Below are 27,941 nucleotides of genomic sequence, written 5' to 3' on the forward strand. Positions count from 1 at the left end.
GGGGCGGGGAAGAAGGGAGGCAGCTGAGGGTTGGAGGCCCGGCACCCCCCGTGTCTCCGAGAACGTGACAGATGCCCGTGGCCCTCGCTCTGGCTCTGGGGACGCTTCAGCTTCCTCTTGTGTGAAATGGCGGGAGCCTGCAGAGCCACAGCGGAGCCCCATGGAGGCCCGCCCCCCCCCCCAGCGTTCCCCCCACGCCGGACTGGCCGGGCATGCCCACCCTTCCCGCCGGGCTGAGCGGTCGGCCTCCCGCTGCCCTGGTGACCCCCCTGTCAGCACCGCGTGGTCTCGGACGTCTGCTCTCCCTCACTCCCCTGTCCCCTCCCGCCCACAGGCAGCTGCTGAAGACGGAGCTGGGGTCCTTCTTCACGGAATACCTGCAGGTGGGTGGTCCGAGCTGGCCGGAAGGGCCGGGGGTCACCTACTCGCGGTGGCCACATGGGGCCACCCGGCCAGCCGAGGGGCCTCAGTGCGTGCGGGGTCAGGGCCGGGGTAACTCCGTGCAGTGCACCCACTTAAAGCATACAGTTTGGGGGCGTTCAGTGTCCTCACACCACTGATTCGTGTGTCTGTGCACGCTTCACTCTTCCTTGCAGCCACGTAATATTCTGCCGCCCAGAGACACCCCACGTGGCTCCATCTGCCCGTGGTGGCCACTGGGCTGCTTCCACCTTTTGGCTGGTGGTGGTGGCGCTGAGACCACAGGGTGGCATTCTCAGCCAAGAGCCAGGGGCAGCGTGACCCTGCACTTCGGGCGTCAAGTGACTAACGTGGTTCACACACCCGTACTTGAGGCCGCTCTTGCTTGAAAGGCCTTTCTTCATCGTGGGCTGCGAAGGCGGCCGCCTGCCCTACTCGGCTCGTCCCTGAGGGCCTGTCGCTGTCCTCCCAGGGCCAGCTGAGGTTCAAGCTCTGTTGGGAGCAGGCTGGGGGCGGGGGGCATGGGTGAGTCCCCTCCGCCTGGGCCTCGGCTGCCAGCTTGGGGGGGCTCCTGGGGGCCTTGCCTGCCCAGACACCCCCGGGGCAGTAACGTCTGGCCTGTGTGTGCTTTTCAGAACCAGCTGCTGACGAAAGGCATGGTGATCCTGCGAGACAAGATCCGCTTCTATGAGGGTAAGTGTGGCAGCCCGGCAGCTGGGACCGAATGCTGGGCCACGCCGTGTGCCGGTGGCCCTGCCAACCTTGCCTGTGTCCCCAGGACTGTGGGTCGGAGGGCAGCAGGGGCAGCAAGGCCAAGATCTGACCCCAGGAGGGGACCTTAATGGGGAGAGCATCTGCCCCCCGACCCCTGCCCCGCAACTTCCTGGAGCCCAAGAGGGCTGAGAAATCAGGGAAAAGCCCTTGCCTCCTGTCACTGCCCCCGGGGCCTACTGGCGCCAGTGAACCCCATCCTAGCAGCCTGGGAGAACCCCTGACAGGATCTTTGGGGAACTAGCTTAGGCCATTCCTGATATTCCTGAAGGAGGTGGCGGGAGCAGGGGGCTGCCACCTGGCTGGGAGGAGCTGTCCCATCAGAGTTTGGGGCCTGAGCCGGGCGCTGGACCTTCCAGACGAGTTTTCTCTTTTGATGCTCATACCCACCCGTGAAGCCTTTGGGTCCCTATAATGATGGCAGGCGATTTGTCTGCAGCCAAACTGTGAGTAGAGGGCAGGGTGCGTCCGAGCCCAGGCCAGCCTGACCCCAGCGCACACGCCCTTGGCCCTGCTGGAGGCCCACGAGCTCCAGCGCGCCTCTGCCTGGTCCGGGCCTCGGCAAGTAGGGAAGGGTCCTGGAGGGCTCCTCCCTCCTCCTGGCACCCTCTGGCTCCCATGTCCTTGGGCCAGGGGCAGCAACCGAAGCGTTGTCTCCCTGTGGGAGTGAATTGGCATAGAGAAAGATCAGATTACGGGCGGACCCTACTCAAACCACAGTGCCTTTGACAAGGCCTGTTTCGTGCCAGGCCCTGTGCCGAGTTCAGGCTCCATGAACATTGTTGAGCGTCTACTATGCACCAGGCACTGGGCACTTGCTTACTGTCCGCCAGACCGTCCTGAGTGTTTTTCAGCTACTAACTCATTGGCTCTCCCAGCACCCTGCACAGGAGAGATCACTGCAGCCACTGCACGTGCAGGGAGACAGGCACCCGGGCCCCCCGGCTCTGTGGCAGCCTCATTCCAGTGCTACGTCAGTTCTTTCTTCAGTCCTTACTCTGATCCACAAAGAAGGGGCGTTGGCCCATTCCCTGGAGGAGGACACTGAGGCCAGGGGCTGAGTGTGCTATGGGTGAGCTCAGAGCTGCATGTCCCCTGCTCTTTCTACCCCTGCTTATATCGGGTGGAAGCCCTGAGGCGGGAGCCTGGCTAGGGCCACCAGAGCCACTATCGAAGGGAGGGAGAGGCACAGACCGCCAGGAATTGAAGCTGGCTTCCTGGAGGAGGCAGCAACTGGGTCAGCGGTCAGGGCGGTGAGGATCTGGCACCTGGCGGAGATGCCCTCCCACGGCCCTCTCCTTACTCGGCACATTCCAGCAGTGCCTCTGCCTCCCACCGGCTCCAGCCCAGGGGAGCTGGGAGCTTCAGAGAAGAGGAGCTTTGTGCAGCTTAGTAGAGCCCTGCCTGCAGCGGCCGTGTCCGCCAGGCCACCCGGCGGGGAGCGCCAGCCCCATCCAGCCTCCCCGGGCCTCGGACAGGCACGGAGCCCCGGTCGGGGGGGCCACAGGGCCTGGCCTCCAGTTCCCATCCAGCCACAGACCTCAGCGTCCGTGTCCGCGTCTTAGCACCATGGGGTTCGATGGGCTCCACCCCTGTGCGCACTGCGGGTCGGGCCCCAGCTAACCTCTGGGGGCCTGGAGATGGGGGAGATCCGGGCCTGCCTAGCAGGGACTGACAGTCCAGTCGGGGACATAGACGTGGACCGGACAGTGACAGTTCAGTGTGATGAATGTCAGGGTGAAGGGAAGCCCCAGGGAAGGAAGGGTTACTTCCATCTTGGCAGTCAGGGAGGACTCCATGGAAGCAGTGGCCCTTGAGTCAGGCCTCAGAATGCGGTCTGTCCGGGAAGACATTCGGCCTCCTTCAGTCCACGCCAGGGGGACAGTTGCTGATGCCACACCCTGAGGGGCCAGCTTTGGAGCCTGTCCCATCCACAGGTTTGGCCGGTTTGGCTGCCAGGGCAGCTCTCCCTTGAGACTGCTCCCTGTGGCCAGCCATGTCCTCACCTGTGCCTCTGCTGGAGAGCAGTGGGTAGCCTCATGTGGGCCAGCCCCAGGACCTTGCCGCCCACCCCCCTCCAGCCCCCAGCCCGCAGTCCCCAGCCCGGCCTTGGACTTCAGCTCCCGAGCACAGCAATTCCTGGAAACAGGAGGCCTGGAGTCTACCCCCTGGACCGCGCCTACGGCTGTGGTTCCATGGTCTCCGACCCTGGCTTCCAGAGGTGGGCTCCGACTGCCGCCAGGACGACGCCTCAGCGGTCAGACACCCAAGGACTCCAGGGAGGAGCTCGGGGCTCCTGCAGGCTCAGGCCCTGGGCTCGGCCCTCTCTTGTCCGTCAGGAATCCCAGCCTGTTACAGGCCATTCGGCCAGACTCCCCAGTGGCCTTCACACACTGGCCCGCGGGCCTGACTCCGTCGGGCCGTCCTCCTGGCCGGCTCGCCTTCTCTGAGCCCCTGCTGGGGCCTTTTCCACTGCCCTGTGGTCATCGTGGGGCTGAGACCCGAGCCAAGATCAGCCTGGTGTGCTCCCGTCTCCCGAGCCCTCTGCGCTTGTACTGAACAGAGGAGGACAGACGGACCCACCGCCAGGGGAGAACCTGGCTTCTGCTGAGCCTCAGCACGGATGCGGCCCACATGGGCCCACCGGTGGCCGCCATGCCCACGGCCGACAGTGAGCGTTGCTACACGGCAGCCTTCCACCCAGTGCGCGTGAGGACGTTCACACCCATCTTACAGAGCATCACTGAGGCTCTGGTTGCCGGACTCCCCGGGGGTCCCGCAGCGAAGCAGAGCGGGGCTCCAGCGCCATGCTGCCTGACGCTGTCACCCCTGACAGCCCTGCCGCCCCCCTCGCCAGCAGCCCTAGACCACAGGCCCTAGTGGAGAACGTGGCCAGTGGGCGAGGCTGTGCTTCTTGGCCTCTCGGTCAGCGTGCCACTCTGATGGGGCCTCGAGGCTGTGTTTTACAACATCTGCTTTCCACAGCATTTCAGCCCCGTGGGCTGGAGGGCAGCCTGCGGATGCCGGCCTGGCCCGGGCCCAGAGCCACCCCACGGCCGGCCCGGGGAACTGAGCCGCCTTTCTTCTTCCCGGGGACGGCGGGGACCTGAAGGGACCTTTGTACAGGCAGAGCTCCGCGGGCGGTGGCACCCACCCATCCTGGGTTCTGCAGAGCTAGGTGTGGGCCCCCGGGGAGGGTTGGGAGCTGGCTGCCGGGCGGAGCGCCCCAGTGCCAGCAGATCGGCCACGCACAGAGGCCACGGCATCTCGCTGCCAGCTGGGCTGGATGGGCTTCCTGGGGCCGCCCCCACCAGGCTCCCCTCCCAGAGCCTCCACACCTACACAGATTTGGGGCCTTAAGGGGCAGGGAAAGTGTGGGGCCCAGAGCCCAAAGAAAGTAAGGAGAAGAGGCAAAGGCCTTTGTCTGGCTTCCTGGTTCCCATGGAAAACTCGAGCGGTCCCGCACGAGCAGTGTAGTCGGGGAGGCCAGCCAGCATGTGGCACTTACCTTCCTCACCCAGAAACCCCCAGCACACCCCGTTTTTCTCCAGCCATTCAGTAGTCTGACTTCCAGGTGGGGTCCCACTGAGCAGCAGAGGCCTTGGTGACACGTACCGGGACCTGCTTATCCCGGACCTTGCAGCTTTCTGTTCATTCCAGGCAGAAGGACTGAGGGATCCGCACTCTGCATTTCCTGGGGGAGCCCAGACCCAGCTCGGGGACACCTCAACTGTCCTCATCCCTCAGGGGCTGCCCGTCCTGCGGATGGCATGCTCCTTCCCCAGGGCTGGCAGAACTTGACCAAATGCCTGCTTCCCACACATCTACTTGTGTGGTTCCCACACTGAGGATGTCCATCAACCTGGCAAACAAAGCCGCCTAAATCAGCTTGGATAGCACCTCCTCCAGGAAGCCCTCCTGCCTGATCCTCTCCACTTGTTCTGCTTCCCTCCCCTAGCTGGGACATGCTGTTCTTGGACGTGGTCTCCCTGGCTCCCCAGATCCCACCTCAGGCAGCCCGGGGTGGCAGGGACCAGGGCCCTGGAGGGAAAGGACCTGAACCTCTCAGAGGCTGCGTCTCTTGGTCTGCCCACTGAGGTCACCCCTTCAATGGGCAGATCATTGTGCTCACAGTGGCCATTCAGGGTCCTGCTTCCCTGTCCTGTGATGGGTCTGGGGATCTTGGAGGCTCCGCTGGGTCCCCAGTGCCCAGTGTAGGTGCTCTGCAAACACCTGCATGGGTGGACGGATCCCCTGTCTGCTGGGGGTCACTGTGGGTTCGGAGGAGACGGGGCTGTGTGCGGCAGCTGCCATTGGGGGCGGTGGGGCGTTCCTGTGTGGGTCTGGTGCGGGCTGAAGGAATGGGAACCAGTGGCCAGTGCTTCCCAGCACTCCCGCCGCCCCAGGCCCTGTGCTGTGTGCTCTCGACCAGGGGGCAGGGGGGCGCCTCCAGGGCCCGGAGCCCGGCCCTCAGCTCCCGTGTCCCCCTGCAGACGGGCGAGAGGACTCCAGCCTGGGAGGGCTGAGCAGTGACGGTTCCCTGTGCCCACAGGACAGAAACTGCTGGATTCGCTGGCAGAGACGTGGGACTTCTTCTTCAGTGACGTGCTGCCCACGCTGCAGGCCATTTTCTACCCGGTGCAGGTGAATGAATGGTCCCTGCAGCCGTGGGACCCCGGGGCCAGGCGACCGCCTGTCCCAGCCTTGCTGCAGGCTGCCCTGGTCTGGGGATGGGCACGTCCCTGGCCCTCTCAGAACCTCCTTCCCACCCACAGTCTGGAACCAAGGACAGTCCCCTCCCACAGGCCTTATAAAGCCTTGAGCAGCACATAGTAGGCCCTGTCCAGCACACAGTAGGGGCTTGGTGTGTGACAGTAACCCTTTCCTTGCCTGAGGAAGCTGACTGGGGCCTCTCCTCGGGACAGGGGTCATCCAGGGAGGAGGACGGGGCAGAAGGGAGCCCGAGGGTCCGTGGGGCCATAGCCCCGGGATCTGGCCCCAGATCGGAGGATGCGGAGGGATGGAGGGGTTTCACATGACGGCAGCTGGGGGCGGGCGCGGCCTCATGTGTCTGCAGGGCAAGGAGCCGTCGGTGCGCCAGCTGGCCCTGCTGCACTTCCGGAACGCCATCACCCTGAGCGTGAAGCTGGAGGACGCGCTGGCCCGCACGCATGCCCGCGTGCCCCCCGCCATCGTACAGATGCTGCTTGTGCTGCAGGTGCGTGGGGCCCCCAGGAGGCCTCTGCGCGCTCCTGCGGCAGGAACATCCCTGCACGCAAGGCCACGCTCCCCGGAGGCAGAGCCTGAGACGTGGATCTGGATCCTTGGGACTTGTCAATGGGGAGACTCTCGGGAGAAACTTCTCGGGAGTTCCAGAGAAGGCGGGCCTCAGCCTCATCCCATGGGGAGCCCAGGAGTGTGAACCGGTCCGGAGGTGTCCCTTGTGGGTGGGGCTGTGCCTTCACACCCCGCACTAGTCGGTTATCGGGGCTATCGGCCACCTCCCCACAGTGGTTCCAGACGTTTCTGGTGTGGTGGCTTTCACCTGCCAGAGCAACTTTGGGAAGGGGGCAGCTGCAAGCTGTTGGCAGCCTCGCTCCCAGCAGCCGCGGGTGAGTGGCCTGCCCAAGACTGCAGGGGATCTGATGGGCCACCCACAGCCTTTACCGCAAACAGGGCCTTTTGCCAACTGCTCCATCCCAAGCCCTGTGAGGGGCACAGCACCCCATAGTTTGCAAGCTTGTCCCACTGTGACAGGACAAATGTAGGTACTGTTAGCCCCCCCCCCCCATATTACAGGTGGGAAATAGAGTCCTCATTTACCCAGAGTTAATGAGGCCTGGCCTCACCCACGTCCGATGGGCTCCAAAATCCTGTTCATTGTTCTGCATTTCCTCGTGCACGTGGGTATCCTAAATGGGGGTCTGCGAGGTTGGTCCTAGGGTCCAGGGCAGCCAGTGAAGATTCCAGAGCAAGGAAGGGGCTGATGAATATAGATCTGAGGGTCAAGGGACTGCACTGGGTGGGAGCTGGTGGTCGTCCTGGCCACCAAGCAGGATACCGGGCCTGACGCTGGGATTTGGAAGGATTTTAGGTGAGACCTGGCTGGGTCAAAGCGGGACCTCGAAGGACTTTGTGTGTCTCAGCCTCCTTCCCCACCTGTGTGACAGAGTGAAACTTCCTGCCTGTGGGTCAGGTTCAAGGATAATGGGGAGAAATCAGATGTAAAGCCTTCTGTGGTGCTTCTGGGAACCCGCAGTGGCTGGACGGGGATTTAGAGCCAAGGGGGTCCCACCGTGATCCCACGAACGGCACCGAGGTGGGTGGCCAGAAGTAGGCTGGTGCTGCCCCCTGGTGGCCTCTCTGCCTCACACAGCTTCCTCCCCTTGGCCCTGTTGCCCCGAGACTTGCCCTCCTTCCCGTTTGCTGTTGCCTCGCTCCCCACCAGGCCTGTACTTGGAGTGCACTTGTCCCCACTGTTCTAAAGTCCCAGCTGCTGGTTAGCACGTGTCGAGGGCCTACCGTGCGCCCTGCGCTTCACCAGCGGAGTGACCGTTCTCCCGGGGCCCCGGGGAAGCCGAGGGAGCAGCCATGCATCTGAGTGCTCACCAGTAATGCACTCCCTGGGCCCCATTCTCTCGCTGTGCAGTGGGGGGCAGAGGCAGACATCCTTTACAAGTCTGGGGACTGAAAGAGCGTGAAGTCACGGAACGCCCAGCCAAGCGGAAGCATCGTGCTTGTCCATGTCACTGTCGCTGGGGCTGGAGGCACTTGCAGGGCATGTGCGGTCTGTCGTGATGGCTCCTCTGTCGTTCCTGACGTTAGGAATCCGTGTCCTCTCTCTGGCAGTCAGCCTGGCTGCGGCTTAGTGATGTTACCGGTCTTTTCCAGGAGCCAGCTTTGGGTTGCGTTAATTTTCTCTAAGGATGTCTTGTTTCAGTCTCAATGAGTTCTGCTCTTACTATTGCTCTTCTGCTTTCTTTGGACTTCCTTTGCACTTCTTTTTCTAGTTTGCCGAGGTGGAAGCTTAGATGGTTGGCTTTCAGGCTTTCCCTTTACTAATAGATCCATTTGATGCTACGGTTTCCCTCAAAGCACAGTTTTCAGCGTATCCCATCCGTGTGGGTCTGTTTTCATGCAAAGCATTTTAAGATATTTGTTAAGATTTTCTTTTTGGGGGCGCCTTGGGTGGCTCAGTCAGTGAAGATCTGCCTTCGGCTCAGGTCGTGATCCCAGGGTCCTGGGATCGAGCCCCACATCCGGCTCCTGGCTCAGCAGGGAGCCTGCTTCTCCCTCTGCTGCTCCCCCTGCTTGTGCTCTCTCTCTCTCTGTCAAGTAAATAAATAAAATCTTAAAAAAAGAAAGGATTTCCTCTTTGATCTCTAGGTTATTTCGAAGTGAGTTGTTCGATCTCCATGTTGGGGCTCTCCCAGTTATCGTCGAGTTCCCGATTCCCGGTTTCCTGCCGCTGTGGTCTGAGAGCAGGCACTGTATGACTTCTGTCTTTTTAAATTCGTGAAGCTGCGCTTTGCGGCCCAGAGCGCGGTCCGACTCGGCAGGCGCTGCACGTGAGCTGTAGGTGTGTGCCGCCGTCGCGGGGGAAGCGGTTGACAGGAGTGTGGAGTGCAGCGTGTCCTTCGAGCTTCTGGCTGCTGGGCTGTCCCGCGAGTGGATTAACGGTCCCTCCCGCGGTTCTAGCAGCTTTGCCTCATGTGGTCTGGCCCTCTTTTGTTGGGTGCAGGCACATTAGGGGCTGTTATGTCGCAGGCACATTAGGAGTTGTTACGTCGCCCCAGAGAATTGAGCTCTGTATCGTTACGTGGTGACCTTCTTGACCCCCGATGACGTTGCTTGGGCTGAAGTCCAGCCTGTCTGACATTAACCTAGCTGCTCCCGCTTGGCTGTGACTGGTGTCAGCGTGGCACGGCTCTCTCAACCCTTTTCTTGTAATTGATTTGATTTAATTATTTATTTATTTACTATTTTAGAAGGGGGGGCAAAGAGAGAGAGAGAATCCTAAGCAGGCTCTATGCCCAGCATGGAGCCCAAGGCGGAGCTCGATCCCATGACCCTGAGATCATGACCTGAGCCAAAATCAGGAGTCGGCCCCTTAACCGACTGACCCACCGGGGTGCCCCTCAGCCCTTTGCTTGTAGTCTGTGTGGGTCTTTCCAGTTAAGTGGGTTTCTCACGGATGGCGTGGCGGGGGCTCTCGGGCTGTCCGTAGCTGTCATTTAACATTCTGAGGGCATCTTGTGCTGTGAGCATCTGGCAGCCCGTCAAGGAGGGATGTCTTCCCCTCATTCCTTGAGACATCCTTTGTTCAGTGAGCGCTCACGAAGGGCCTACTGTGTGCCAGTCCTCTGCTGGGGGTACAGAGCTTGCTCCCCGTCAGCGAGACCAAGGCTGGTCAGTGAGACCAAGTGGGTGGCTGCCGTCCTCAGAGTTTGGCTCTGACGGAACCAGAGGACATAGAGATCCCCTCAGAGCTCTGTACGAGGAGGCTCAGGGAGCAGGTGGGCAGGGCCTGGCAGGGGCAGCAGTGTGGAGGAGATGAGGGGCAGGGCCGGCTGGGAGCTGGACCTGGGCCTGGCTGGCCCTAGGGGGCAGCCTTTCCTGCCTGTAGCGCTCTATGGGACGAGGGGCGGGGGCAGGGGACCCCAGGAGAGGCCGTTAGTGGTGACCGTTGAGCTCAGCCTGGCTGGGCCAGGGAGGCAAGGAACAGGCTGTCTAGTGACCACCCACCTCTCTCCCTCTCTTGCAGGGAGTGCATGAGTCCCGGGGCGTGACCAAGGACTACTTGCGCCTAGAGACACTGATCCAGAAGGTGGTGTCGCCCTACCTGGGCACCTACGGCCTCTACTCCAGCGAGGGCCCCTTCACACATTCCTGCATCCTGGGTAGGACTTGACTGGGCCTTGGGCGGGGAGCTGGGTCACCTCTGGCCCCATCCACCTCTGCTCAGGGTCCAGGCCTTCCAGTGAATAGATGGCCACAACCAGATCCCACTGGGGATTTGCTTTTCAGTCATGCAGCAGACGTGGCCTGGCTTGTGCTGGGCCCTGGACGCGCAGGGCCCGGGGTCCCTCCTTCAAGAACTGAAGGGGACCTATCAGACAGCACACATGGTAATGTGATGACTCCCCTGAGAGCCCCACAGAGGCTTGTGTGTTCCCAGTGAGGTCACATCTGCGTTCAATCCTGAAAGGCAAGAAGAGTTGGCCAGCCGAGGACACAGCACGTGCAAAGGCCCAGAGCCCAAGAAACCTAGCCCAACCTTGTTTGGGGAATTGCATGGGAGGGGAAAGAGGGGAGGTGGTCATGCCTGGGCATCCTGGGGCTGCCAGGCAGAAGCCTGCCACGTTGCCCCTTTAACAGATGGCCCATTGGTTCATTCACCTCTGTAAACTGAGCACCTACTGTGTGCCTGCCCCTGTTCTTGGCCATGGGGGATCAGCAGAGACCAAGCCCTACCCATACCCAGGGAATGCAGACCAGTGAGTAAATAATCCCCAGATGAGTCTCCAGGGAGACCCATACCCCGGTGATATGAGGGCCTTGCAGGGGAGGCCAGACTGAAAGTGACTGGTGAGCTGAAGGAAGAGCCAGGCCTGGGGAGAAATGCACAGAGAACATCCTGGACTAGGGGGCCAGAGGCACAAAGGCCACCTGGGAGTGCCCACCTGCCTGCTGCTATAAAGCCCAGCCACCAGGCAAGCCCCTGCAGCCGGAGGCGAACCATATGGACTGCAGGCCCCCGCCTTCTGTCTCCTTCTCTGGAAAGGCCCCTGAACCACTCTCTGTGCTCAGCCCTGCCACACAGTGGTCACTCTCTGGAACTGCAGGGCCCTGAGTGGGAGCCTGAAATCTGAGTCCCCACCCGGTCCAGCCTGGTCCAGCCCCCACGGCCATCCTCTCCTGCCCGCCCCGCTCTGAATAAATCCCCAGCCCCGGCCTCACGTGAAAAGACCCTTTGTCATCCTGCCCCCGCGCTGGCACTTAACCACTGCCTGACCCGGGGCCCACCCATGTGGGTTTGTCATCCTCCCCATGCACCTGGGCCTCCGGGTCCCAAGCGGGAGGAACTGTGTCTGCCTGGGAAAGTGCTGGCACATAGGAAGTGCCGCGGGTTTTCTTGGGGAAACTGAGGCACGTGCACATTTGAACTAAGCAGTTGATTTGAGCACCACCACCACCCCCAAGCCCAGCTCCTGCCCATCCAGGGTGAGGCTGGGACCAAGGAAGGAAGGAAGAAGTCACATAGGGACAGACCCAGTGTCAGAGCTGAGGTGGGAACCTGCGTGCCTCTCCCTCACTTGCCGGGGTGTGGGGGCCAGGCCAAGGATTTGCACCAGTTGGGCTTTTCTCTGTAGCTGCCCTTTTGTGCGGAGCAAAGCGCACAGTAGGTGCTGACTAGCCTCTGGCCCCCGGAAGGGCTGGGAACACACAGGCACATGGGTGCCTAGGTTTGCCAAGTGGCCATCTCCCACCCTGGCCCCTGCCCCCCCCCCCGCACCGTGCCTGACACTTTGTCTGTCTGTCTCTGCAGAGAAGCACTTTCTGCGCCGCTCCCGCTCCGGGGATGTCCTGGCCAAGAACCCCGTGGTGCGCTCCAAGAGCTACAACACCCCACTGCTGAACCCCGTGGCAGAGCACGAGGCCGAGGGAGCAGCAGCCGGAGGCACCGGCATCCGCAGGCACTCGGTCTCGGAGATGACGTCCTGCCCCGAGCCCCAGGACTTCTCCGACACGCCTGGCCAGACTCCCCCTGGGGCCTTCAGACCCTCTGCGGGCCCCCAGTCGGGGCCCTGCCCCAGCAGACTGTATCCCCCCGCCCAGCCCCCTGAACCTGGCCCGGGCATGGCCCGCAGCTCCCCGCCCTCCTCCAGTCCAGAGAACCTGGTGGACCAGATCTTGGAATCCGTGGACTCGGATTCGGAAGGGATCTTCATTGACTTCGGCCGGGGCCGGGGCTCGGGCACAACCGAGTTTGAGGGGGCCGGGGGTCGGCAGAGCATCGTGTGAGGGCCTCGAGTTTTTACTGACCCCGTGTGTGTGCCTGTGGGGTGCGTGTGTGCAAGAATTTTTTTACTCTGTCCTGTCCGGTCGGCTGTGGGCCCCAGCCATGTTGCCATTCCCGAGTCTTTGTTGGAAAAAGCGTCACCACCGGAGCCCCTGGCCCCGCTCCATTGGCCGCTGCACCTGCCTCATGCGGGTCACCAGGCGCACTGGTCCACCCTGTGTGCACGGAACAGACCTGGCCACCAACCCCCCTAGCCTGCCCCAGCCCGCCAGCGTCCACACCCACGGAGACTGAATCCTGTGGCTCAGCCAGACCTCCAGAATGATTCCCAGAGCAGTGGGGGTCGGTAGCAGACCCGCCTTCCCCCTTCCCACTCACCTCAGGCCACAGCGTGACCCGTGTGTGCGTGTCCCACACCCTCCGCGCAGCCTGTCCTCACTCTGCTCGGGCGGCCGTGGGCAGGAAGAGGCTGGAATAAAGCTGTCTGCCTGGATCCCGAGCTCGTGTCTGCGACGCCAGGCCCCAGACATCTTTCCCTGGTGTTCACCCTCCGATTTCCCCTCGCCTCGCTGGGGCCTCCCCTCCCTGCTCCCAGGAAGGGCGGGCTCCTAGAGTCCAGTTTGTCTGTCCTGTCCTGACAGTGGGGCCCAGAGGCCCCAGAAGGCAGAGCTGGAAAGCTGGGTAGCCTCTCAGGAGTGGCTGGGACCATGGTGGGGAAGGGGCACGCTCAAAGGGTCAGGGGTCAGCGTGGCGCGCAGGGGGAGAAGGGCGTGTGAGGTTTCTTCTGGGCTGGGGGAGGGACGTTCTTTGCACCCGATTAAAAGCCAACCCTCTGACTCCGAGGTGCTCAGCTCTCGTGGAGTTAAGTTTCTGTTGGAGGTGGGGAGAGAGTACCCTATAAGAAAATGAAAGGATAGACCAGCCCCCCCCCCCCCGGGAGCAGGCCTAACCAAAGGGGGCTGTGAGGTGGTCAGGGAAGGAAGGCTGATGCCTCACCCCATGCCAGATCACAGGGGCCACCAGCCCACGGGGATCCGCCAGAAGAGCCGCCTGCGTGGATGAGGTCCTGTCTGCTAGGGGACCGGAGCCAGGAGCCCTGCTTCAGTTCACGATGCACGCGTGGGGTGGGGCGGTAGAGCCAGAGGGAGCTCGGTCTTGGCGTTTGTGACGTGGGAATGTACGGACTTCACGAGCTCCGTGGCCGCTCGGCACTCGGAAGGGGCTCCAGGAACAGGCCGGCGGGGCCCAGGTAGGGCTCAGCTGGGCAGCGGGGAGAGCAAGTGTGAGTGACCTCAGCCTCCGGGGAACTGGGCCTAGGGGCTGGAATTGGGCCGGAAGCCTGTCCCTGGTCTGAGAACCAACAAGAATGGCCATTGGGCTGGGCTAATGGGGCTGAGATCCCTAAGCAGCCCTCCTTGGCTCCCAGCTCCTTCATGGAACCCAGGATAAGCCTGGGACCAGGTAACGGGGTGGGGAAAGGGGGGTGGGACCATTATCAGCAGGGTCCCGTCAAGGCAGAAGGGCCAGGCAAAGGGCAGAAATGGCAGGGACCCGTCTGGGCTCTGCCCTCATTGGGGTGCTGGGCCCTCTGTTATGTCCCCACTTCCTAGTGTGAAGAGCTAGGAGATCTGGCATCCCAGGCCCCTGGGGACTCCAATGGCCTTTGTGGGGACCCCTGAGCTCTTCTCCAAATCCTGCCCTGGGTGGAGGGTGGCCCCATACGCCAGCCAGTGGGGCCTCACCTGTGACGGGGAGGCTGAAGCCCCGGGAGGGCGGGTGCCGAGCCTGGGTCCCGAAGAAGCCAAGGGGCTGCTTCCGCTGGGGCTGCCCCCAACCCCTGCCCCACACTCCTTAAAGGAGCAGCTCGTCATCTGGGCTAGGAGCAGGTCTATGTGTTACACCCAGCCTTGGTGAGAAATGTTTAATGATAATCTGCATCAAAACATCTTGTTATAAATTGGTAAATCACATGTGAAAAATCAGGACCAGGGATTACATAAATCAGGATAAAGGACCTAATGTGGTAGACCCCCCAAACGCACAGAACATTTCACGCACAGATGTGTGGGCCTTGGCCACCGGTGTCCCCTCCAAGAACCAAACTTCCTTACAATGAAGGTCACATCCCTGATCAGGTCTCACTTTGGCCACCAGGGAGCTCAGGCCAAGCCCCGAGATGGCTGTGGTCAGTGCAGGCCTATGGTTCTGTGTCTGCCCCAGGGGCCTGTGGTCCTCCCACCCCACCCACCCCCTGCCTCCAGCCTCTCCACCTGTCCCCTCCATGGGACTTGTCACTGAAAGCGCAGGGGTGCAAACGGGTCGTGGGGCCAGAACCTTCTGCAGGGGTTCCCGTAGTGGAGAAACCCCTATGTACATCTGCAACCCCATGGCCTGGAAGAGAGCTGAGCCCTGGGAGACCCACTCAGATTGAGGAGTCCGTGATTAGTCTGCCCTCCACGAGGAGGCCGCCTGTCCTGGCCCCGCCGAGCCCCCAGCCACAGGTCAAGGAGTCCGTTGAATGAGTGACATCATTGGTTAGTGGTCGATCTGCCCACGGCATCACCAGGGAACCTTCTCCAATGGAGTGCTTCCTATGCAGCTCCGGGGCTGGGGTGTGAGAAACCGTCTTACTGTTCCTGTCTTTGTCTGTTGTAGGTTCTCCGGAGTTCCTCCCCTCCTGCCTCTCAGGTGTGGGGTCTCAGGCCCAGCCCACACCTGCCGATGTGGACTCTGCATTTCAGCCAGATCCCGGGGGATCCGTGTGCCGGAAGCCCTCTCGTTCCGAGGCAGGTGCTCCTAAAGTCTGAAAGGAAAAGTCCTGCTAAATAGTCAAAGTCGCCACAAACCCGCCCAAAAGCAGGCCGGGGAGCGTCGCGGCTGTGGGAATGGGACGCCTGCTCTGCCCGGCGACCTCAGGGGATGAAGAGGACGGTGATGGGGTTGCAGGGGCCACAGAGGGTCCCGCAGTGGGAAGATCTGGTGGAAAACCAAAAAAATGGTCTTTAAAAACTCATCTGGAGAAACCCCTGTCCGCACGACAGAGCGGGGGTTCCACACTCCGTCCCAGGGGGTCTTGACGTGGTCTGTGTGACTCCTTCAGGCACTTGAGAAGCCCAGGGACACTTCCTTAGAATAGTGTTTTTGCAATAAAATACGTAACATCACAAAGGAAGCCAACTCTGTTGAAACCACGACGTCCGGCCCGTCTTTAAAGTGTGTGAATGGTGGTGTCCGCGCGTCTCCACGGACGGATCAACAGCCAGACAGCACGCGGGGCTCATGCTCACCGGGACATCAGAGCAGTCAGGAGCAGAGATGACATTTCGGGGTCTCAGCATAGCCTGGGTGTGACGTGAGCCTCTGGTCTTTGCTGGGGACAAACCTTGGGGGCTGCTCATGGTGCTGGGCTTCGCCGACGGCGCTCTTCACGGGAGGGAACGAACAGAGCTGCCGTTGCTCGTCCACGAGTTTTCGGCGCCCGAGTTTCATCCACCAGCAGCTCAGCGAGTCTGAACCAACAGTTCACCTCTGAGGGCAGAGGGACTCCAGAGCGCTCTCCCCTGGGAAACCCCGCCGTGGGGCCTCGGACGCCCAAGGCGAATTGTTCAGGGCGCTGCCGGGCTTCCTCGGTGGGGCCCGGATGGGCCTGCCGGCCTCCCCTTCCACCGGAGTCCCTGGGACCCAACACTTCAGAAAGTGACGGGTCCTCCACCTGTCACCCTAGACACCGCCTCGCCCTCTTGCCTGTTCCACGGCCCCTGCTAATCCGTCTGGGCTGCCTGTGTCCCCAGCTGCACCCCCGGCCAGTCGGGTCAGCGCTGGGCCGCCGGAGGGGCTGCCCTCCCATTGCCTGCCCGGAGCCCCCCACGGCTGCCCGGTGCCCGGGGCGGGAGTGCCCCGCTTTGTGGCCTGGGCTGGAAGGCCCTTCGTGGGGAGGCCTCTGTAGGCTGCCTCTGGCTGCCGGCTCCCCACGCTCGACTCCCTCCTCCGTGGATGTGTAACACTCACACCCGTGCACGCATAGGCACATGTGTGCACACACACACACACACAATCACCTCCATGAGGCCCGCTGCTGCTTCCTACCTCCACCTCCACCCCCTTCTCTGCTTTCCCTGAGCCTGGACCTGTCTGCCCGAGTACGAGAGGCTCCCAGGTCCCTGTGGGGAAACCTGGCCCAGCCTCCCCCAGGCCCCACCTGCACCTAAGGCCTGTGACATTCCTACCACACCGTGAGCCCCGGAAGGCAGCCTTGTGCTAGTCCGGCTGAAGACATAGGGAGCTCCACGGCCCGGGCTGCCCGCCTCGCTTGCACCCCTGGAATCCAGGAGGGGTGAGAGTAAAATGAGGGTCCCCTCCTGGTAGAGGACACAGGATGGGAACAGTGGGCGACTGGAGCCCAGGCCCCAAAGCAGGACTCATTCCTGCATCGCATTCTCCCTGAACATGCCCAGTGCACCAAAGCGTTCGGGACAGGGGGGTTTTCGCGGACCTCCCCTGGGGGAGGGGGGCCTGCAGGAGAGCGGTTCCACCCTCACCGCCCCACACGCACCCCTGCATTCCCCGTTAGACTTCAGATTCCCCTCCGGCTCATGCTCATCGATGCAGAGACAATTCTGTGTGTGTGTGTGTGTCTGTCCCTGCCTGTCTCTGTCTCTACCTCTCTCTCTCTGTCTCTCTCTCTCTGTCTCTCCGTCTCTGTCCTGCCAATGGCACGCAACCATCCTGGTCCCGCCCCTTCATCGTCTCCCTCTTTTCTGGCTGAAAAATTCAGCTCAGTCCCTTGGTCTCAGACTTTCATACCCGGCCTGTCATCCTTCTTAACAAGGGTCCTTCCAGGCACCAGGAGGCACCTACTTCCGGAGACAGGAGAACTGGGTGTGGGCAAAGTCATCTCTGGGGGCCAGGGGAGAATTTTGGCGCAGCAGCTCTCCTGGCCCCCAGGGACGTCACGCTCTTGCTCTGGGCCAGCACTGCGCGTCACCCTCCCGTCCCCGTCCCCAGGGCTGGCTGCTACCACCCATCCTATTTCACAGGTGGCAAGGCACAGGCTCCAAGAGGTGTGAGGCCGGCAGTGGTCCCTCAGCTGTAAGGGCGGCAGTGCCAGAGCTCGGTTCCGGCTCTGTCCCATTGCAGAGATCTGGTGGCCGCCAGCCTGAGCATTTGGGGATGGGGACGTGGGACCCGTGGCTGAGGACCTGTGCCCCCCCACCCGGGGCCTGGCTTGGGGAGGCCCCGTCCAGCAGGTGTCTGCTGGATGAGCTGAATGGCACAGGAGCCCCTCAGAAGAAAGAAGGCCAGGCCAGAGGGAGCCTTGGTTCTTTTCTTGGAAAAGGTAGATGGAAATCCTACGGTATTTTTAGCCCCTCTCCACACTCCCCCTCGTTTCCTTCATGTCGTCCCAGACTTTGGTTCAAAATGGCACTGGCATTTCTGCCTGGATTCGTTTTTGGATGGAGCACGCCGCGAACACGTGGGTTCCCCGCTGGGGGGTGGGAACACCCGCGTGCGGGACTGGCACGGCCTCCAAACTTGACAGGCGAACAGGCACACACCGCTAACACGTCCCAGTCTGCTCGGGAGCCTCGCTCTGTGGTCCGGCCCTGAGCAGCTTGCAGAGAGGGCCTCCCTCGCCAGGGTCCCCGCTTCCTCCCCCAGCACTCCAGGGGCATACTCAGCCCTGGCATCTGTCCTGGGTCCCGGTCTGTCCCCAGGGTTCACTCAGCATCCTGAGCATGTCCAGGGCCACTCTCTGCCCTCCTTGCCCCCAGAGAAGCCCCTAGCCCCGTGGGCCAGCCCCTCTTTCCCCCTGGCCCTGCCTGTAGCTGGGCTGGGCCTTCCTGGGGCTTGGTCTGGGCGGGCCTGGCAGGGACCTGGAGAAGTGGGATACACCCTTTGGGGCCTCAAGTCCAAGCCCCCCGGGGGGTCTGCTCCTTGGTCTGTTCAAACCTCGGGTGGATGGGTGTGCCCAGCCCGCCAAGCTGTCCACTGTGATTGCTGCCGCCCATTGCTGCTCCTGGCAGCCGGGACAGATGATGCAGGACCCAGTGGGTGGGAGAAGGCCACACCATGAGCCCTCGTCCTGCCCAGGAGGGGCCGAGGCAACCGCCCCTCTCGGGGTTACACTCAGATTTCATCGCTGTCCCATCCCACCGAGGACCTGTGCTCCCAAGGATATAGGTCCCACATGTGCACACACAACAGCCAACATTCTCCCCTCCCCCCTGCAGGAGTTCCAGAATCAACGTCCCATGTGCCTGGAAGCAGCCATCCTGAGACCCTGGGAAGCCCCTGATCTTACGTGCAAAGAATCCATCCAGGTTCCCCTGGCCGCCTCTTGGTCGGGGGCTGGGAGCTGACTCAGGTGTCCTCCTGGCACAGGAGCCCCCCCACCCCTCACCCTCCCAGCTGCCACTGCAGCCTCAGGGAAAGGGAACGCTTGAGGCAGGCAGGGCCACTCATCCACTCGCCCCCGCTGCTGAAACTCCTCTCCTTCTCTCTGCATCTCCGTGGCCTCCCCAGGCTGTGTGTGCCCTGCTCGCCTCCAGCCCCAGGCTCCAGATGCAGGGCCTCACCGCGGGAAGGTTCTCTGGCTTGTCCCCACCTTGCTATCGGCGCCTTCGCCAAGGTCTGGGCTATTCTGTCTCAGCTCTCAGCCACGCACACAGGCATTCACATACACACGCACACACCTACGGACACCTGCACGCACGTGCACTCACAGTCACACATTCACGTGGCTCTGGGAGAGAGGCCCCCTCCCTCCTCCCCCAGAGACCCTCTGCCCAGTGCCATCTCAACAGAGGGGTAGAGGAATGGCTGTTCAAGGCATCTGCCTGCGTTCACTGAGGCTCTGTGCCTTCGTCAGGTCCGGCCATGGAACAGATATCACAGGCTGGGGGCCTGAAGCAGCAGATATCCATCTCCCACACTTTTGGAGGCTGGAAGCCCGAGATCCGGGGGCCCACACTGCTGGGTTTCTCTAAGGACTCTCTTCCTGGCTTGAGACGGTCACCTTCTCACTGTATCCTCGGGTGGTGGACAGAGAGCTCCTCCGTGTCCCTCCTTCAGGACACTGGGGCCAGGGCCCCACCCTATGACCTCATTTAAGCCTTAGTTACTTCCCTGGAGCCCCCATCACCAAATATAGTCGTTCTGGTGGTTCGGCCTTCAACATACAAGTTTTCAGGGGACACGTTACCCTCCATAGCACCCTGATGGGGGTGATGGGCCCGTTCCCCAGGCAGCAAGACCCCCAAGCCCATCCCAGAAGTCAGAGGAGGGTCACCATGGGGCCACGAGCCCAGCCCGGTCACGGGAGCTCTGCCCACACTGTGGCACTTGGGGAAACTGGGGGTGTCTCACTGTAGCCTTCCTAGTGCCTTTGGCTGCCTGCACCCCTTCTGAGAGCTAACACTTGCTTTGGGGTGTGTGTGTGCGTGCACCCCACCACAGCCACCACTAGCAGGAGACCTCAGCGGGGATGGCCTTGGCCCACGAGGCGTCCTCCGAAGTGCCCACTTTGCTCTCTGTGATGTCAGTCTCTAGAAGGACTAGCTCCTGCTTTTAGGAAGGAACCGCTGGGCGCTGGGTGGCCAGAGGCCCAGGAATCACAGGAGGGAGGAGACCTGTGCTCTGGAGGGAGAGAGAGGAGGGGTTCCCTCCGGTGGTGGAGCCTCCTGAAGCCGAGAGTGCCCCCAGCGAAGGAGGAGAAGACTCCAGGATAAGGGAGAAAGGCTGGGAGAGCCGTGTGTGCCTCCAAAGACCAGACTCATCTGTGACTGCCCATTTGACTGTGAAAGTAGTATCTGGCCCACGACTTAAAAGAAAGGCTGCCGGGTATAAACCCAGAATGGCTGGGGGTGGGGACTTGAAATGATATCTGCATGCTGATGGCAGCACGATTCACAGTAGCCCGAAGGTGGGAGCAACGCCGTGTCCAAACCAAACGTACTCCATCTGCACAATGGAACATCATTCAGTCCTACAAAGGAAGGCGATCCTGACACCTGCCACAACATGGATGAACCCTGAGGACGTTCTGCTCAGTGAAATACACCAGGCACAGAAGGACAAAGGCTGTAGGATTCTATGTTATATGAAGCCCCTAGAGTCGTCAGAGTTATAGAGACAAAAAGTAGAAAGGTGGGCGCCAGGGGCATGGGGAGGGGAATGGAATGCTAGAGTCTAATGGGGACAGTTTCAGCTTTGCAAGATGAAAAGAGTTCTGCCCACTCACACCATGCAGTGTGAATGTACTGCACACTCAGAAAGTGTTCGGAAGGACGGAGGGAGGACGGAAGGGGGAAAGGAGGAAGAAAAGAAGAAAGACCTCACCTCTGCTCTCCGCCTCCTGAGCACTTGGAAAGCCCACACTTCTTTGTCCCCCTGTGGCAGGCGGGGCCACATGACCAGCTCTGGCAAATGAGTTCTATGCAGAAGGGACGTGGGGCCCTTCGGGGCTGCCAGGTGGGGACTCTCCAGAGTTCGTTTCCCCTCTTCATGGTCATTGGCAGCATTCCAGATGGGACCACTCTGCAAGGTGACGTCTTGGGGGCTGCAGACATACAGTGTGAATCAGGAGTAGACCTAAGTGTGTGGGAGCCCCTGAGACTGGGGGATGTTTGTTACTGTGGCATAACCTGGCTTGACCTGACTGATACACTCCTCTTTCCCAAATACTCTAGAGGAAAGTGGTTCGTGAATGGGGAGAAGGCTGAGTGGGATATGCTGTTTTGTGTGTTTACGTGTATTGCGAGCCCCCCTGGGTAGACCTGGGACCCTGGGTTCTCATCCTGCATTGGTCACTACCACGCTGTGTGACATTAGGCAAGTCTTCCATCCTCAGCTCCCGGCATCTGTAGCAAAGATTTTTCCAAATATCAAATTCCGTGACCTTGATGATATTTCTGCTCTTGTCCATGCACTGTGGACACATGTGAATGTAAGATTGTGAGCTCCCAGACAGCGGCATCCCTGATTAAACAGCTCCGTGCAGATGACAATGCGTTGGGCAGACAAGTACTTAATGGGTTTTGACCTGAAAGTGATAATGGCTTAATAATAAACGGATGGTCTTACCCCAATAACGCTTTTCTTCATTGAATGATGTGTTTGCTTAGAGCTCAGAACTGCTTTAACAGGCTGTAAAAAGCTATAAAAATGTAAAGTATCATCCACATTATCACAAGAAGAATTTCTCATGCTGACATTTCTCTTTTCACTATGGGGATTTATGTCAGCCTGTGTTTGGCGGGGGAAGAGGAACGTAAGACAGGAGGATGTGGAATCAGGCAGGGTTCTCATTGGCAAGCAGCCGAAGCGGATTCTGGCTGATTATAGAGAAGGGGTTCGTTAAAGGATGTTGGGAGATCCCAGAGTTGTCAGGAGGTGGGAGGGCCAACACTGAGGGACTGTTCCCTTCCAGGAATGGTGCCTCAACCCACCCCAAAGGACAGACCTGATGGGAAAATAGCCGCTGCAGCAGTCCCTGCACTGGGACACCCCACGCGCTGAGATGCCCCCACTGCACAGAGATACAGTGATCACACAAGATGCTCCCGCTGCACAGGGACGCTCCCACTGCACAGGGACGCTCCCACTGCACAGAGATGCTCCCACTGCACAGGGATGCTCCCACTGCACAGAGACACAGTGATCGCACAAGATGCTCCCGCTGCACAGGGACGCTCCCACTGCACAGAGATGCTCCCACTGCACAGAGACGCTCCCGCTGCACAGGGATGCTCTCGCTGCACAGGGACGCTCCCACTGCACAGGGACGCTCCCACTGCACAGAGATGCTCCCACTGCACAGGGATGCTCTCACTGCACAGAGATGCTCCGGTTGCACTGGACTGAACCCACAGCCGCCACCAGAACTGATACCAGTCATGCCCTGGGTACTTGTAGTCACTGCAGCCTCCCCCACCCCCTACACTACACATTGCCCAGCTGCCCTTTCCACTGTAATATATTTCAGGACTGGCTCCTCCCTAAGCGCGTACATCACAATGGTGGAGCCTAAGTCCCTGTCTGGGCCCTCGTTGCAAAGGAGGCTGGGTAAACCCGTTGTCTGGCCACCTTGCACAGAGAGACTAGGAAGAGTGGGAATCCCAGTGTAGCAGGGGCGTGTGAAAGGTGCCCAGGGCCAGAGGGCACAACCAGTGTCCCACCATGATGTCAAATAGGGCATCAAGAGTGTGGCCTGCTCAGACGCAAATCAAAAGGACTTCAACAATTAGGTCCAAACGATCCCAGAAAACACGGTGGGGGTGCTCGTGGGTTTTTTGCAGTTCGCAGTGAATGCTCACAGCCAGATGCATTTGCTCTGAAACGCTAGGAGGGTGGGTGGGACACCTGCCCTGAGCTGGCCTGACAGCTGCAGGGAAGGCCCTGGCCTCGCTGGGTCTCGGGGCGGCCCGTGAGCGAGAGGAGTAGGACGTGATCTAGATCCCGTTAGGCTCAGTCCAGCTGCCGCGCCCACACTCAGCAGGGAAATCCTGGTTTCGAGGGTTTAATAAGGTTCAAAGCAGAGCAAGTCTTGGCTCAAGCAGCTGGCAGGAAGAGTTAATTTGCGAGAAAACAAATGTGCAGCCGAAGACCTTGGACCAAAGGATCTTTATTTCCTCCTTCCTTCAAGCTCTCCAACCCCCAGTGCTTATTAATGTGGAATTTGCTTCTTGGGGGAGAGCCAGATCTCCGACTTCATAAACATTTGTAAGAGCAAATTTAATAAAGCCGGGAATAATGCCATTCAGATGTAATTCCTTCGTTTCGCATTATTATTCTTTGTCTTTCTATTGCAAGGCATTTGAAATGCACGGCATTACAGCAACAAAAGGAAATGAGTAACTGGTGGCTTGCTGATTACACGCACTTGGGGAAAACAGAAGAACCTAACTGGGGACCCGCCTGGGGTTTGCTGTTCCTTTCTGTTTCTCTTTCCTTTTACCATGAACAGCGGAACACACCTGCATTGTTTCCCCGGTAATTGTTCTGTATTATTCTTTATTGTACATATTTTATTATTACTAAGCTATAGTTGTGGAATCTGTATGAGATTTTCACAAACGCAAATGCGGGGAGGGTGGCTTGCCCCTTCCATGTCTTAATACCATGAAATTAGGGGCGCCAGCCGCACACCCACTGGAGGATATTTTCTCTTCTGTCCCAAGTTGCTTTTTAAAACAGAAAACCTGCAAATTGTCCCTCTTCCGTGGGAGACCATCTTGCATGGATACCGAAAGAAAGAGGAATAGCCTAAGGCACTAGATAGACAACCAGATCAAGGGTGTGAGTCGCGGCTTGAATCAAGTCCTTGGTGTCATTGTCATGTTTTGAGAGCGAAGTAGTTGGTGTAGAAATAGGCCCATTTCTGCTCCGTCCGGAAGCTCAGACACGTATGTGGGGGACAAGCAAGCACCGCAGTCCCCTCTTCGCTACCTGGAGTCCTTTAGGAGCAAGGAGGGCACATATAAATAATACGCAGGTGTACTGTGTTAGTGGAACAGGCTGGTTGGTGAGGTTGGTTACAAATTCTTTGCACACAAAAAGGCAGCTGCGTGGGTGATGATGTCCCCGGGGCAGGGGGTACAACAGCGCCCGGCTCGGGGGCCCCAAACAGACCAGGTGTGGCCGCTCCCTGCGGACAAGATGGTAAGGCAGGGAGATGAGTGGCAGTGACGCAGGAAAGGGGTTTCTTTCAGGGAGGCCGACGCCGGGGAAACAGCGCACTGACATCTTAAACACTGTCCCCAAAGAGCCGAAAAGACGTCCAGGTTTATATCGGCAAAATGGGGGGCGAAGGTCAGTGGGTCCGCGCAGGTGGGCGGTACAGGTCAGGTCGGTCATTATCCCGGGCTCAGTCACCTGGGGGACTTGCTGGCTCAGGGGGGACCACGTGGCTGGAGGGGTAGTTTTGGCTCCCATCAGCGGATGCTTTGCCTGCAGGGTCTTCTGCCTGAGTAAGAGATATGCTGGGAAGAACTTACTCAGAAGGTACAGACCGAGGTCAGCATGGAGGCCGTGGGAACCCTCTTTGAAAGCTAGAAGGAAACTGGGGTCATTCTTTCATTCACATTGATTGGGGCTGGTGCAACTCTGAGCCAGGCAGGGAGCAAACAGCCTTGCAGCCCTGGCCTGCCATGAAATGGCAACAACCAGCGGCTAGAGCCGGGCACTGGTCCTGTCTACACTAATCCATATTCATTTATTTCAAGGTTATCATTAGCAAAACTGGCAGGAAGCTGACTGTCTTAACTTTGGGGAGGATAAAGTCTTGCTCTAACTCCCTTCTTACCCCTGGAACGGTTATGTGTCTTAGACTCAGCCAATCAGAGGTCTTCCCTGGGGTTTTTGTCCACTAGTGCTATCAGGAGAGAAACTCTGCAATTTGGTTAAATGGTATAAGGGTGTGTTATCAGAGGATGCTTTGGGTTGTAAGAAATAGAAAACTCTAAACTAACTTAAACAATGACAGAATTTATTGGTGTATCAAACTAGAAAGTCCAGAGGAAGGGTAGCCTTCAGGACAGGTTTGATCCAGGGGCTCTTCAATGTCACCAAGGACTGAGTTCCTTGCCATCTCTGTTTAGATCTCTTGGCCTGTAGCTCTTTGTGGTCGCAGGATGGCTCAGTGTTTCTAGTGCACCAAATTTCCTCATCTAGGTTGGGGGAAAGAAAAGCAGAAAGCAGGATTTCTTTTCCCCCAACTATTCCAGCTGGACTGGCCTGAACTCCTCGCTGTGGCATGAAGAAGGCCTGTGTTGACAGGCTTAGGCTCAGTGACTTCGAGAACCTTTTAAGCATCACCCCTTAAGAGGGGTGATATTATGCTGACTGGCCTCTGCAGTCAGAACGCCCCCTAGAGGTGGGGAGAGGTCAGGATGCCTGATGGATGATCCTGGGGGCTGCACAGTGGCTACTGGGCACCCCAGAGCCCATCACACGGTCGGCCAGCAGCTGTTCCAACCCCCAAGCAAAGCAGCCTGGGACTGTGGAGCTGCTTTTCCCTTCCCACCTCTTCTCCCCCCAGAAGGGAAGTGGGGAGAGGGGGAGGGGGAGCACTGGAGCTGGGGCACATCACTGTCTCATGAAAGGATCCTCTGGCTGCTGTGTTGAGGCAGATCAAAGCGGCCAGGGCAGAGCACGGAGGCCCTGCAGGAGGAGGTTGCCACATGAGCCACGTGAGAGGTGCTGGTGGCCTGATCTCTTTGGGCCAGCTTGGGGGAGAGAAGTGGTGACACCATCATTTATTTAGAAGTAAGAGCCATCGGGGCTTGCTGAGGGACCACATATATGATGTGAGAACTGGCGAGGAGCCAAGGATGACCCCAAGGGTCTGGACAGCGCTGGCTGAGAATGAGATAGGAAGCCCAGGAGAGGAGCTGGAGCTGGCCACTCATGGAGATGTCAGGTGGGCCGTTACAGGCAGGACTCTGGTCAGGAGATAGAAGTTAGGGATCATCAGGGTATAGACCATACTGGAAGCAGGATGCCGGATGATATCCAAGGGAGTGTAGGCAAAAAGGGGGTGTAGACTAGGCCCTGGGGTGTAAGGGTGTGTCCCCTCAGGGCAGGGATAGTAACTGCTCCCATGGACAGAAATGCAGCCCTTGTCCCGGAATGATCCTTTAGAGGCCCAAGTCTTGGTCACACTGCCTCCTCCAGGAAGTCCTCCGAGCTTCTGAGCTCAATGTAGGGTCCCCACCGCAGTCCAGGGAAGGCAGCTCTTGGCCCAGAAGACGCTTTGGTAGATTTTTATTGAATGTTTCCTCTCAGTTCTTTGTAAATCTCCCTGCTCCGCACCTGACTTTGCATGTCCCTAAAATGGGAAAATGGATCAGCAAGGACAGTGTCAACCCCAGGGGTGGGTGCTGTGCCAAGTAGGGGCTTGAACAAGGCAAGAACCAGGGGCGCCTTCGGAGCTAAGGAAGGGGGGCTCGGAGCTCACTGCACCTCCCCCTCCCGCCCCGCCCACCAGGCGAGCTCACCTGTGCAATCCGTCCAGGCCCCGAGGAGACCCAAGTGACCCCAGGGAGTCCCTGCTCCAGAAAAGCAGCCCTGCGCGGACAGGGGCGGGGCGAGGGGGCGGGCCCGGCGCGGGGGCCACTTCCGGGGCGGGGCCAGGTGAGTCGCCACTCCGCGGAGTCCAGGTGAGGCGCCCGCGGGGCCGGAGGCAGGTAAGGCCCGGTGTCCGCGGGAGGGAACCCGCCTGTGCCTCGCGTGGGGACGCCACGCGGTTCCGAGGGTGTGAGTGGGCGGCCAGACTGGGTCCCCGCTCAGGTGGGCGAGGCGACACGTGACGCGGCGCAGGGACGTGGGCTAACCCTGCGGTCCCGCCGGCGGGGGAGCGGGGCAGGAGAGGGTGTCTCTTGCCCTCCCCGCCGTCCCCCCTTGGGTTTTTCTGGAGCACGCTTCTCCCCCTCCTCGCCCTGGACCCCTCCCCTCCCTGCTTGCTGCCTCTCTTCCCCTTGCTCGCCATGCACCTCCTCCCTCCCTGCTCCCCTCCCCGCTCCCCTCCCCCTCCTCGCCCTGCACTCCCTCCCCTCCCAGCTCCCGGCCTGACCCCATCCTCTCCTCCCCCTCCTTGCCCTGCACTCCCCCTGCCTGCTCCGGGACTTCTCCCTTCGTCTCCCTGCATTCCCTCCCCTCCCTGCCTCTCCTTCCCTTCCTTGCCACATGCACGCTCTCCCTTTTCGCCTTGCACCCCTCCCTCCCTGCACCCCTCCCTCCCTGCCCCCCTCCACTCCTCCCCCTCTTTGCCTTGCAGCCCGCCCTCCGTGCTCCCCACCCCTCCCTCCAGTCCACTCCCTCCGGGCCTTCTCCGGGCCTCTTCCCCTCCTCCCCCTGGCTCCCACCCTCCCAGCTCCCCTCCTCTCCTGCCCCTCTAGTCCTGCACCCCCTCCCTCCCTCCACTCCTCCCCTTTCTCACCCCTGACCCCTTCCGCTCCTTCTCTCCCCCATTTCCGTGTTTCAGTCTGGCTGGGCTGTCCCAGTCCGAACTTTGGCTGGCCCCCCATTTTCCTGCCCTAATTCATGGTCTCCCATCTGGGAGGATTGCACACTGTACAGGCCCATCAGCCCCCTCACCCCAAACCAGGGAGGTGGGAGCCATCTTTCCATTTCACAGATGAGAAACTGAGGCTGAGCGGGTTCTGGGTTGATTCAAACCCAGGGCTCTGGCTGGGCTGCTGGCTGGGTCAGCACCAGGGATGGAAGGCCAGGAGTTAGCGGGCCAGAAACTTAGATCACACAGCTCCAGAATCAGTTAGAGGAGGAGCCCTGGCTCCTTTCATTGTTCTCAAGCCCCGGCATGGGGCCCGCCTGAGAATTCCTGGGGTCACTGAACGCAGCATTGGCTTGGGGGGGGGTGTACAGAGGGGCTTCTCAGGCCCCTGGGGAAGGACCTGCAGAATCCTCAGGAAGCAGGCTCAGGGGAGGAATCCCTGTGGGGTGGGGACATGGCCTGGGCCCTCCGGTGGCCGCAGACTTGGAGGTTTTGTGTCAGAGGCCGTGTCTGTCCCCAGAGCGCTGTGCTGTGCCCCCGGGGGGGGGGGCTGGGAAATGCAGTGTTAGCGTTCATCCAGATGAGAACTCAAAATTTAAGTTAAGACTCAACAGTGACCATCCGTTGCTTGGTCCCTGTTGGCTTTTTGGGGATTTTGTTTGTGAGTTTCTCCTTTAATACAGTGACTGACCATTCCTCACTCTAACACTGCAGGTG

At 60.1% G+C, this 27,941-nt stretch overlaps 1 protein-coding gene across 6 annotated transcripts in view; it reads left to right on the forward strand.

Annotated features, from left to right (window-relative positions):
- PRR5 (proline rich 5) overlaps positions 1-12,707 on the forward strand; it is a 53,280-nt gene extending 40,573 nt beyond the window's left edge. For all 6 annotated transcript variants that reach the window (XM_040637691.1, XM_040637688.1, XM_040637687.1 and 3 more), the window contains 6 exons: positions 335-383; positions 1,056-1,113; positions 5,744-5,835; positions 6,269-6,409; positions 9,956-10,091; positions 11,741-12,707. In XM_040637691.1, coding sequence (XP_040493625.1) covers positions 335-383; positions 1,056-1,113; positions 5,744-5,835; positions 6,269-6,409; positions 9,956-10,091; positions 11,741-12,216 — 952 coding nt within the window. In that variant the 3' untranslated portion in view covers positions 12,217-12,707. The remainder of the gene's footprint in view (positions 1-334; positions 384-1,055; positions 1,114-5,743; positions 5,836-6,268; positions 6,410-9,955; positions 10,092-11,740) is intronic.
- The last annotated feature ends 15,234 nt before the right edge of the window (positions 12,708-27,941 follow it).

This window comes from Ursus maritimus, unplaced genomic scaffold (assembly GCF_017311325.1).
Source record: "Ursus maritimus isolate PB19 unplaced genomic scaffold, ASM1731132v1 scaffold_21, whole genome shotgun sequence".
In the NCBI taxonomy this organism is placed as follows: Eukaryota; Metazoa; Chordata; class Mammalia; order Carnivora; family Ursidae; genus Ursus; species Ursus maritimus.